Source organism: Pogona vitticeps, chromosome 5 (genome assembly GCF_051106095.1).
Source record: "Pogona vitticeps strain Pit_001003342236 chromosome 5, PviZW2.1, whole genome shotgun sequence".
In the NCBI taxonomy this organism is placed as follows: Eukaryota; Metazoa; Chordata; class Lepidosauria; order Squamata; family Agamidae; genus Pogona; species Pogona vitticeps.
Genome location: NC_135787.1, coordinates 128,882,190 through 128,894,947, shown reverse-complemented (window position 1 = coordinate 128,894,947; position 12,758 = coordinate 128,882,190). Strand labels below are relative to the sequence as shown.

The 12,758-nt window shown below is 39.9% G+C and overlaps 1 protein-coding gene across 5 annotated transcripts in view; it reads left to right on the top strand.

Annotated features, from left to right (window-relative positions):
• The window catches only part of ASB15 (ankyrin repeat and SOCS box containing 15), a 24,827-nt gene extending 12,069 nt beyond the window's left edge, over window positions 1–12,758 (top strand). For 2 of the 5 annotated variants that reach the window (XM_078376744.1, XM_073000560.2), the window contains 6 exons: window positions 1,419–1,577; window positions 3,167–3,412; window positions 4,682–4,853; window positions 5,562–6,132; window positions 8,036–8,189; window positions 12,196–12,758. In XM_078376744.1, the coding sequence (XP_078232870.1) occupies window positions 1,419–1,577; window positions 3,167–3,412; window positions 4,682–4,853; window positions 5,562–6,132; window positions 8,036–8,189; window positions 12,196–12,368 (1,475 nt within the window). In that variant the 3' untranslated portion in view covers window positions 12,369–12,758. Of the gene's footprint in view, window positions 1–1,384; window positions 1,578–3,166; window positions 3,413–4,681; window positions 4,854–5,561; window positions 6,133–8,035; window positions 8,190–12,195 lie in introns of all 5 variants that reach the window. The other 3 variants (XM_078376745.1, XM_078376746.1, XM_078376747.1) reach the window with 2 other exon arrangements.

The following is a 12,758-nucleotide window of genomic DNA, read 5'->3' as shown; positions in this document are numbered from 1 at the left end:
TACAGATACTCCCATCTCTAAATCTGAACTATTCTCGACTAAATTTCTCTAACAATGCCTTAAATACCCTCAAAAATGAAACTTGAAAGTAACCAGAAAATGTTACTTGTTATACCTAAAAGTAACTTTGTCACTACTGCTTAGAATACTGTACATTACTTTCCCTGCAAGTTTGTATTCACTGCAATGCCTGATGCCCCAAAAGGAAACTAGTTACAGGTAGCAATGTTATTTTAACTTGTTACTTCAAAGGTCTGGTAGCAGAGTTCAAAAAGTTGCAAACATGATAGATCAAATCAATGCCTCCAGGAAAGAAAAGAATGAGAACCTTTTCTTGACTTTTTAAATTCCACTTTGATTCTGAAGTACATAAATAGACATGTTCCCATAGTAGCAGTCAGCTGGTCTACATAGTGTGGAAGAAAAATAACTCAGAACAGGAGACTAATAACACACCTGGGAAGCAGGAAGCACAATCTGAATCTAGGTCAGAAGACAGCATCAGACAGTCTATTTTAGAGTCTGGACATGGGCTCAAAGGCTAATTGATGAACAGATAAATTTATGGTTGCCATTAATCTGGAATGGTGCAAAAACAGGACAGCTAGAGCAGGACAGAAATTTTAAAACTGGGAATCCAGGGACACAGCAGTAAGTCCAGGCCAAGAACAAATGGATAGAAGAGGAAACCCAACAAAGCGGCTGAGTAAATCAAGTGAATAGTCGAAATGTGAAAACATAATTTTGTGTTCTCACAAATCTAATAATATATTTCAATCATATATTCTCAACTTAGACAGAATCACAGAGACAAAAGGTACAGGTCCTGATCTGGAGATTGTGGATAAAACATAGTGCTCTGCATGTGGACTTTACTGAGTGGATGGTCAGTGCTTTCATTGGTAATAGTGCCAGTTCTCTTTCTGAAGGAATATTATTTGGTAGTGTGGGGAATACACAGCAACTAAGCTATCATTCAGACATTGATACCCTCAAGTTTCTTCCTCTCCATGCAAGAAGCCAGGTCATATCCAGATTTATTTCTTTATTTTTTGTGGCAGGCAGTAAAGTATGCATTGGCTTCTTCTATGAGAAGTGGCCATTTTTCCACTGTCTTGTAACCCCCCTCTAACCAAAAACCTGTGTGATGCTAGGTGATACTCTGCAACAGGGTTTTTATACCAGAGAAAGATAAATTAGGGAAGGAGAAGAAAATAATGATTGCACTAGTATAGGATGTGGAATTACGCTGTTGGATATAGCCAGAGCATGTATGTTACTTTAGGACTGCCTTATAAGCTAGCTATTATTTATATTTTAAAAATATTTTTGATCTGCATTTGTACAATTTTTTACATGTAATTTGAATTTTTTTGTGACTCAGATAATGCAGCAATTTTACCCCAACTTAAATCTAGCAACTTATAAAACTATGTGGGAATACAGGACTTGTGATGGAGAGACACCCTTGACATTGGCTGCCAAATCCGGCTATGTGGAAAATGTCCGGACCTTGTTGGAAAAGAGGGTGTGGCCCAATACTACTAACAGAAAAGGAGAAACTCCTCTTCTAATAGGTAATTGTTTTATTAATGGTTGGTGAGTTTTGTTTGTGTGTTTGTTGGTTTGCGTGCTTGTTACTAGTTATTTCCAAGTCAAAAGCTGACCATTAAAAGGAAACTTATAAATGTGCAAACCTTTGATCCAATGAATTATGGCTATTTAGCCTATTCTATGCTGTAATGTTTCATTCTGTTTTACTTTGATTCTAAATTATTTCTATTTGTCTCTGTGTTGATCTGTTCCCTAAGTGCATGTGTAAACATCAGTATAGAAATAAAGAGAGGTCGCCATAATTCAAAAACAACTCAATGGCACATTGCAACAACACGGCAGGATAGGGTGTACCTTTACTTTTCAAACCCCTTGCACACACCTTGGTAGTACTGTGGGGCCAGAAACCACATAATTTTCTCAGTCTATAATAGCCATCTTGGCAGTCCAACTGTGGCCAGAGTATTTGAGGAGCGTCCCGCCTACAAATTATGGAGTGAGCCCATATCTTTTCTGAGCCACCAAGACCAAATGCAGTAGCTTTACTGAAGGATACTGAGGACCAAACTAAGCATGATGTTAATGCTTAGGAATCAAAATATAGCATTTTAGACAGACACCCACACCAAATCATTTTGTTACAAAATCCATGGAGGATAAGGCCATGCATTACAGGCCTTATCACCTGAAGCTGTAAATAACTCCCTCAAATTTCAACTACCGGTACTTCTTGTATTTCAGTCTCATTTTTTTTACAAATTCTCCATTCTTCTTCCAGCAATAAGGTTTGTTCTAATCCTGCAACTTTAACTGTAAAATAGCAATTCCTTCTTCTCATTAGAACTTTTATTTTTCAAATATAGTAAAGGAATTTTTTTCTTCTAACACCCCCTGTTCTTGTAAATGACACAGGGCTCCTACTAGCTTTTGAAGGTGTCCACCTGCTCCCTCACCGTACACCCTCATTTCATGACATTGAAGCCTGCTTTTCCCACCTAAGTGGTGTGGGACACTTTTACCATGTTTTTAGGGCTTTTGAAATATTTTTGCCTGAGGGGAGCTTTTTTCCCAAAACTAGAAATTATCAGGAGTGATTTCTGGTTTCAAAAAAACCCTCCTAAGACTGAAAATAGTCAGACAAATTTCCCCCTGTACTTCCTAGAAGGTAAATTTCTCCATGTACTCCTTAGAGGTCACAAGGGGCCTTTTTAGGTTAAAAAAAATGATGGTCAGTACATGAAGCCAATGGGCCGCACTTTGCCCATCCCCATTGTGACATTTGTTTTATTACTAATATAGGTGTGAAGATATTGAATTTTAAATGTTAGTTGGATTAATTAAAAATACTTTCATTACCCTGAACCAAGTGGTCAGAGAAAATCTGGGAAACTGCTATGGCAGGAGGTGTGAGATTTCCCAGCACCCTGAATCAAAGGATATCCTGTGTTCCAAGGACTTTGGGAGTCATTGAGATTCTTGCCTGTCTTGTATCTTCTGCAGCTTTTTTTTCATTTGGTAAAAATACCGTAATATTTTACTGTGTTTGTTTCATTGAGGTGTAGAATCTACAATGTTTTCTTTCTCTTTTTATTATTATTATTATTATTTTCAGCAGTTAGACAGGGCTCATATGAGATGGCTTCCGCTCTGATTGAGTACAACTGTACCATTAACCAGCCCTGTGTAAGACGTTGGTCAGCAATGCACGAAGCTGCAAAACAGGGGCGCAATGATATTGTTGCTCTTCTTCTGAAGAATGGTGGGAATGTACACTTGACAGATGGATATGGAGTCACCCCATTAGGTGTGGCTGCTGAATATGGCCATTGCGATGTGCTAGAGCATCTGATCCATAAAGGTGTGTTAATAACAGCATGTATTCAACATACGTCATTTCCTACAAAATGGCTGGTCTGGTGTCTTCTTTTCACACCTGCTTTAAAGCATTTGTGAACTTTCTCCTTCCCAAAATTCTATATTGGGGTGGAACCTTAGTATCAATAATACCTCAGAGTATACTGTGAAGAGTTAACTGGGATTTATTTATGTAGATACACTGATATTTCTAAAGAGTCTTTTCTGTTCTTTGAATGTTGTAGCGGCTATTGACTAAAAGCAGTAAAAGCTTGATTGAATTTTTTGTTTGTTTGTTTCTACTTAGCCAGGATATACCTAAACATTGATAAATAGCTTTTGATGTATATCAGGAGCTAATTATGAGAATCATTGAGGTGAATGGAATAGATAAAATGGTGGTAAGAGAGCTGGGCTCCTGTATAATATAACCCACAATATTTCTAATTTTGAATTTACCTTATGGGGTTGTAGTGTGAACATAGCAGTGTGATTTATATGTACTTCCTAGTGTATCTTGAAGTAGGAGAAAATACAATAAAATTTACTGAGTAAATGTTCTCTTTCCCCACCCACACCCACCCCTCGGTCACTGTTCCTGTTCATTAAATACACTGGAGTGGGGAATCAGGATAGCAGTCCTTTGACAACTTGTGACATAGAGGTAGCTGTGATGTGTTACTTTTAATATGCATTAAAAGAGTGTCCTTCACAAATATGGACAAAAGCATGTGTGTATTTAAAGGTTCCCCTTGACAATTTTTGTCCAGTCGTGTTCGACTCTAGGGGGCGGTGCTCAATCCCGTTTCCAAGCCATAGAGCCAGCGTTTTGTCCGAAGACAATCTTCCGTGGTCACATGGCCAGTGCGACTTAGACACGGAACGCTGTTACCTTCCCACCGAGGTGGTCCCTATTTATCTACTTGCATTTGCATGCTTTCGAACCGCTAGGTTGGCAGGAGCTGGGACAAGCGACGGGCGCTCACTCCGTCACGTGGATTTGATCTTACGACTGCTTGGTCTTCTGACCCTGCAGCACAGGCTTCTGCGGTTTAGCCCGCAGCGCCACCACATCCCACTGTGTGTATTTAATCCTGGTTAATTCTGTGTCTGAATTTACAAACGCTGGCTGCTGAAAGTAGCAGATATCCCATGTTTCACTCTTTTAAATTCTATGCTGAGATCATTTTTAAAATAAATCAATAAAAACAGGGGAAGACATGGTTGGCCTTGCTGGTTTGAATTCAATGGTGAGTTTACCTTCCTCCACTAGGTGGTGATGTGCATGCTACAGCTGATGATGGCTCATCTATCCTCTTTGAAGCAGCTGGTGGCGGTAATCCAGACTGTATAGCTTTGCTGTTGGAATATGGGGGAAGTGGTAATTTGCCTAATAAAGCAGGCCACCTCCCTATACACAGAGCAGCATACGAAGGGCATTATCTGTGAGTATGCTTCCTTTCTCTTTCTTGGTCCAGTGTGCTTCCTTGAAAAATTGCCATAGTTATAAACATTGATGACAGTATTGTTGCTTTTATACCAGTGTTAATATATGCGGAATCCTAGAGTAACATAAGCAAGGAAGATGATTTCTGGTCTCCTGCATTAGGCTTATCACCCAGTTTTTAATTCTGTCATTTCTAATTATTGTATAACTCTTTAATATTCTTACTATTATGTACTCCATGAGAACCTGAGATCTATAGGGACATAAAAGGATATGAATACTTTAATAAATCTGTCTGCTACCAAGTGCATTCTGTCTGGTATATCCTATTTGACCAGCAATAGCCCTCCAAAGCAGAAGCAGTTGCCAGCCTTAAGGATGTTTAAAAAAAAAAAAAAAACACTGATGGGAGAGAAGCAAAGTGCAATTGTCCAGATGTTCTTGGACTTCAACTCCCATCAGCCCTAGCCAGCATAGCCAATCACAAGGAATGCTGGGAACTGCAGTCCAGCCATATTTGGAGGGCCACACTTTGCCACCACTCCTGTAAGTAAGGACCTATGTATAACCAATAGTCATGTAACATCTGCTCATTGAACAAGGAATATCCTATGATGAATCAAGTGCTAAGGTTCATATTTCTAACATGATAAATTGTTGTGTTTTCCAACCATCCTTCTTTTGTTGTTATTGTTGTTCTTGGCAGGGCCCTGAAGTTCCTCATTCCAGTTACTTCCAGAACAGCAATCCAGAAAAGTGGACATAGTCCTGTTCACTCAGCAGCTGAAGGCCAAAACCCACAGTGCCTAGAACTTTTAATTGAAAATGATTTTGACGTCAATGCCATTTTGGCAGAGCGCATTTCACAAAGTTACGACGATGAGAGGAAAACAGCACTTTATTTTGCCGTTTCCAACAACGATGTTCTCTCGACTCAGATATTACTGCAAGCAGGTGCGGATCCAAATAAAGATCCCCTGAGCTGTCTACTTGTAGCGGTGAGAGCTGGGAACCATGAAATTGTCCGTTTGCTTCTTTCTTATGGGGCAAATGTCAACTGCTACTTTAACCTTGTGAATGACACCCATTTTCCCAGTGCCATTCAGTATGCCTTGAATGACGAGGCAATGCTAAGGTTGTTGCTTAACCATGGATACCGTGTGGATCTGTGTTTTGACTGCATGCATGGGGACATCTTTGGAAATTCTTTTGTGTGGTCTACGCCGGAGGAAGAAATCTTACCTGGATGGACATCTTGTATAATTAAAGATAATCCGGTAAGCACTTTACCTGATATTTTTCTCCATTTCTCTACTATTTTTAGAGATTTTCCAGATGGATTGCTCCTACTGTTAGAAGTCAAAAAATCTTGTATAGTTGCTATGTCTTTTCTTACTTACTAGATCTTTTTTGTGAAAAGAAAAAAGTAGTAGTAAAATACTAGTAGGAGGGCTAAAAGTAGGAGATAGTATGTATCATTCATAGAACTATGCAATGGTGGAATACTAGGGCTGTATTAGACTCCAGGGATCGTCTAGAACATCCACTAGTGCAAGAAATCCAAAAAAGAATCCCTCACAGAAAGGCATCCATCATCTCTGTAAAAACTTCCAATGGAGATTTCACCATTTTCTTAGGCTGTCCATTCCACTGTCAGCACAGCTATTGCTGCTCAGACGTTCTTCCTACAGGTTAGCTGGAATCTCCTTTCTTTAACTTGGATCCATTGGCCTGGAACCAATCCTACAGAGCAGAAAAAAACAAACTTCCTTCTCAAGTATTGTCCCATCCCCTTCCCCACATTCCATGTACAATGAGCCGGGATGAAGGCACAACAAAAGTCTACTCTTGAAGGACCTTTAATCAACATTTTCAAGTGCATAACTCTGAATGGGTTAAATTTAAGCTGACACACTTTGCTATGGACTGTTCCAAAGGAAAGAGGAGTAAGAACTGTATGAATATTTATCTCGTTCTCTATTTTTAGCCAGAATGACAAAGGCCAAATGTAGAGCAAGGCTGAAGTGCTAACTAAAGCATGCCACAAGAAGAAAATGTTGACATATAGTTTATGTTCTTGCCTCTGTTGATAAGGGGGCTTAGAGACACATTCCTAACTTTGATCAACTGGTCTTGTTGCCTACAAATGACATAGGTCATGCTTATGTTCATGGCTATCTAGTGCCATTGATTTTAGTATAACTTGATCTTATTCTGGAGTAGAAGAAATGCCCCACTAGGAAGTGATAATACAGGTAGAACTAAGGGAAAAATCAATATTAGAATAGCAACAACAGGATACACAATGCTATGTGGACAAACAGGTTGTGTCTGTCACTAGGTAACCTAAATCAGTGATGACAGTTACATAGAGACAATAGAAGATTAAGGACATTGCTGTTGGCACCACACCATGGCATTTGTCTTGCTTCCTAGCTACAAAAAAGCAAAGAGGGCTGGCCTCTGTCTATAGTAGGGGATATCTTACTACTCCACCCTCATTGTTGGTCATAAATTACCACTTCAGCTACAACAGTTTTACGCCCCCAGAGAAAATCTGTGGGATCTTCTTGTCAGTGAGTTTTAAATGCATGTAAATTGAACTGCTTTGAGGACTGAGCTGCCCCTTAGAACAGTCCATCAGCAGGCGCTCTGCCATATCTCTTCTTCTGGTTTGTACCGCACAGGCAGTGATCACAGATTCTGCCTGCTCACAGCATCAAGGCTTTTGCTTGCAAAAGGAGGTTCTGGATATTTTCGAATACTCAAGCTCTATACATGTTGTTGTGCTCGCACAATAGTTCACTGAGTGGATGGAATCATCAAACAGAATTCTTCCCAGTGTATTTATTTTCCACCACTGAAACGCAACAACATTGCATTCTCTTTTCTCTCAAAAAAGAACATGTAACTGTCCTAGAACTGAAGAAGTTAGAAACTGCACTATGACATTATAATTGTTTAAGTATTTTCTTTAGCCTCTCAAAACAAAAATGAGATAATATTTGGGTGGTTTCACTTTCCTTTGTCTTCTATAATATGTTTTTGAATCCTGCACAATATCTTATTTTTGTTAATTGTTTCATAGTTGTTATTCTGATTTTTTTTAGCTGTTGCACAATTATTATTAATTGAATCTGAGAGAAGATTTAAGGTAACGCTAGATACGTTTCTTTTCAGTTCTGTGATTTTATTACTGTTCCTTGGATGAAACACTTAGTGGGACCCATTGTTCGCATTTTGATAGATTACATGGATTATGTTCCCCTGTGCTCAAAACTCAAGTTTGTGTTGGAGTCACAGAAAGAATGGGCAGAGATTCGTGACATACTAGGTAAATATATACATTATTGGCTCTATAAGGTAATCTAGTAAGGCAACAAATGATATATTTTTTAACCAGGTCTGTAAATATGTAGCTCAGACAAGTTTATTCCACTGAAAATGTGTTTCCAATATGTCTTAATCTTAAGGATACCTGGTTAAAATAAAGAGGATTTACTTCCTTGTAACTCTGTTTGGGGAAGTAAATCCTCTTCATTCCTGTCCCCTTCATGGATTGTTGCCTTGTCGTGGCGAAGGGGCTTGGGTAACTCAGAGAAGCTATGGGCTATGCCGTGCAGGGACACCCAAGATGGCCAGGTCATAGTGGAGTGTTCTGACTAAACGCAACCCACTTGGAGTAGGAATTGGCAAGCTACTTCAATATCCTTCCCAAGAATACCCCATGAACAGAAACAAAAGGCTAAAAGATATGACACTGGAAGATGGGTCCTCAGGTCGGAAGGTGTCCAACATGTTACTGAGGAAGGGCGGAGGACAACTACAAGTAGCTCCAGTGCTAATGAAGTGGTTGGGCCAAAGCCGAAAGGACACTCAGCTGTGCACATGCCTGGAAGTGAAAGGAAATTCAAATGCTGCAAAGTAAAATATTGCATAGCAACCTGGAATGTAAGATCTATGAACCTTGGGAAGCTGGATGTGGTCAAACAGGAGACGACAAGAATAAACATTGACATCCTGGGCGTCAGTGAACTAAAATGGACAGGAATGGGCGAATTCAATTCAGATGATTATTATATCTACTACTGTGGGCAAGAATCCTGTAGAAGGAATGGAGTAGCCCTCATAGTCAACAAAAGAGTGGGAAAAGATGTACTGGGATATAATCTCAAAAATGATTGAATGATTTCAATATGAATCCAAGGCAGAACTTTCAGCATCACACTAATCCAAGTTTATGCATCAACCACCCATGCTGAGGAGACTGAAATTGACCAATTTTATGAAGATTTACAACACCTTCTAGAACTGAAACCAAAGAAAGATGTTCTTCTCATTCTAGGGGATTGGAATGCTAAAGTAGGGAGTCAAGAGATAAAAGGAACAACAGATACGTTTGGCCTTGGAGTTCAAAACGAAGCAGGGCAAAGGCTGATAGAGTTTTGTCAAGAGAACAAGCTGGTCATCACAAACACACTTTCCCAACAACACAAGAGGCAACTCTACACATGGAAATCATCAGATGGGCAATACTGAAATCAGATTGATTATATTCTCTGCAGCCAAAGATGGAGAAGCTCTATACAGTCAGCAAAAACAAGACCTGGAGCTGATTGTGGCTCTGATCATCAGCTTCTTATAGCAAAAGTCAAGCTTAAACTGAAGAGTGTAGGAAAAACCACTGGGCTAGCCAGGTATAATCTAAATCAAATCCCTTATGAATACACAGTGGAAGTGAAGACCAGATTTAAAGAACTAGATTTGGTGGAAAGAGTGCCTGAAGAACTTTGGATAGAGGCTCGTAACATTGTACAGGAGGCAGCAACAAAAACCATCCCAAAGAAAAGGAAATGCAAGAAAGCAAAGTGGCTGTCCAAGGAGGCCTTACAAATAGCAAAGAAGAGAAGGGAAACAAAATGTAAGGGAAATAGGGAAAGTTGCAGAAAATTGAACACAGACTTCCAAAGAATAGCAAGGAGAGACAAGAGGGCCTTCTTAAATGAACAATGCAAAGAAATAGAGGAAAATAATAGAAAAGGAAAAACCAGAGATCAGTTCAGGAAAATTGGAGATATTAAAGGAACCTTTTGTGCAAAGATGGACATGATAAAGGACAAAAATGGGAGGGACCTAACAGAAGCGGAAGACATCAGGAAGAGGTGGCAAGAATACACAGAGGAATTATACCAGAAAGATTTGGATATCTAGGACAACCAAGATAGTGTGGTGGCTGACCATAAGCCAGACATCCTGGAGAGTGAAGTCAAGTGGGCCTTAGAAAGCATGGCTAACAACAAGGCCAGTGGAGGTGATGGCATTCCAGTGGAACTATTTAAAATCTTAAAAGATGGGGCTGTTAAGGTGCTACATCCAATATGCCAACAAGTTTGCAAAACTCAATAGTGGCCAGAGGATTGGAAAAGATCAGTCTACATCCCAATCCCAAAGAAGGGCAGTGCCAAAGAATGCTCCAACTACCATACAATTGCACTTATTTCACACGCTAGCAAGGTTATGCTCAAAATCCTCCAAGGAAGGGTTCAGCAGTATGTGGACCGAGAACTCCCAGAAATACAAGCTGGATTTTGAAGGGGCAGAGGAACTAGAGACCAAATTGCTAACATGCGCTGGATTATGGAGAAAGCCAGAGAGTTCCAGAAAAACATCTACTTCTGCTTCATTGACTATGCAACAGCCTTTGACTACAGCAAACTATGGCAAGTCCTTAAAGAAATGAGAGTGCCTGACCACCTTATCTAGCTCCTGAGAAACCTATATGTGGGACAGGAAGCAACAGTTAGAACTGGATATGGAACAACTGATTGGTTCAAAATTGGGAAAGGAGTATGACAAGGCTGTATATTGTCCCCCAGTTTATTTAACTTATATGCAGAATACATCATGCGAAAAGCAGAACTAGATGAATTCCAGTTTTCCAATCCGGATTTAAGATAGCCAGAAGAAATATCCAATATGCAGATGATACCACTCTGATGGCAGAAAGTGAAGACGAATTAAAGAACCTCTTAATGAGGATGAAAGAGGAATGTGCCAAAAATGATCTGAAGCTCAACATAAAAAAAACTAAGATCATGGCCACTGGTCTCATCACCTCCTGGCAAATAGAAGGGGAAGAAATGGAGACACTGGCAGATTTTACTTTCTTGGGCTCCATGATCACTGCAGATGGTGACAGCAGCCATGAAATTAAAAGACACCTGCTTCTGGGGAGGAAAGTGATGACAAACCTAGACAGCATCTTAAGAAGCAGAGACATCACCTTGCTAACAAAGGTCCTCATCATCAAAGCTATGTTTTTTCCAGTAGCGATGTATGGAAGCAAGAGCTGGACCATAAAGAAGGCTGACTGCCAAAGAATTGATGCTTTTGAATTGTGGTGCTGGAGGAGACTCTTGAGAGTTCCCTGGAGCGCAAGGAGAACAAACCTATCCATTTTAAAGGAAATCAAGCCTGAGTGCTCACTGGAAGGACAGATCCTGAAGCTGAGGCTCCAATACTTGAGCATCTCATGAGAAGAGAAGACTCCCTGGAAAAGCCCCTGATGTTAGGAAAATGTGAAGGCAAGAGGAGAAGGGGATGACAGAGGATGAGATGGTTGGACAGTGTCATTGAAGCTACCAGCATGAATTTGACCCAACTCCGGGAGGCAATGGAAGACAGGAGGGCCTGGTGTGCTCTGGTCCATGGGGTCACAAAGAGTCAGATACGACTAAATGAATGAACAACAATAACTATATTTGAGATCAGGAGAACAAGGGTGTTTTTTTTTTTTTTAATTAAACAGAGCAAAAAACCCAACTGGAGGGTTGAATACAGTATGCGGGGCTGTCTGGATGAAGGTTTGGGGACAGGATGGAAGAAAGTGTGTTCTCCTATCTCAAGTGAGGGTAAGGAGATGAATTGCATAGAAAGCAATGGCATAAGGATAGTGACCCAAGGGGAATGATTGCTTTCATCATCACTTGATCTATGTAATAAGTACCATAAATAAACACAGTACCACAAGTTAATATTTAAGCTATTGAACAGGGTCTCTAAGGCAATTGTCTAATGCCAGAAAGAGAGGCAATATGCCTTTGGAAGAAAACAGGTAGTACTGAAAAAACTAGATTCAATACATCCTTGCTATGAAGAACTTAAAACAGCACTGGGTGTGATTTATGTCCTTGAAATCACTTAATGTGCTAGCTGTATGTAATATGGACCATGCCATGAGCTGAATTTTGCCAGAACTCTTTAATAGTCAATAAATTAACTGGACATGGTTTTCATTCCATTTCTTCCTCTTTTTACAGTACTTTGTTTTTGTCTTCTAGAGAATCCCCGTCCACTCAAGCATTTGTGCCGCCTGAAAATAAGGAAATGTATGGGATTAGAGAGGTCACGGAAGCCCCTGACGATGAAGAAACTTCCTCTTCCACCTGTTCTTAAAGCATACATCCTATACAAAGATTATGACCTTTATGGAAGGGGGCTAGATGTGGAATGATTGTTCTGATCCAAGAGGTATGGGAGTAGCTGTGCTGAGGTTGAAGGTGCCACCATTGTATATCATGGAGCCAAATCCTACAGTGCCCTGTTGCCGTCAGAAGGGATGTTTAAAGCATCTTGTTTTTGAGGTTTGCATGAGGAAAGTAAAGCCAAAGCCAAAGATGTCCTTCCATGTGCACAATCACGGGCGTGGGAATTCCCTTTCAGACATTCTTTGTGATAGTACTGTGTAAACTCTTGCACAAAATAAATAATAGGAGCACAACCCTGGAAGCTATTTTTATTCTTATCTCCAGCATTCATATACATGTGTTCTGTCTCTCTCTAATACTATGTTTTTGATGCAATAAAAATAAATTATAATTGCCTTGCTCAATACGTATCGAAA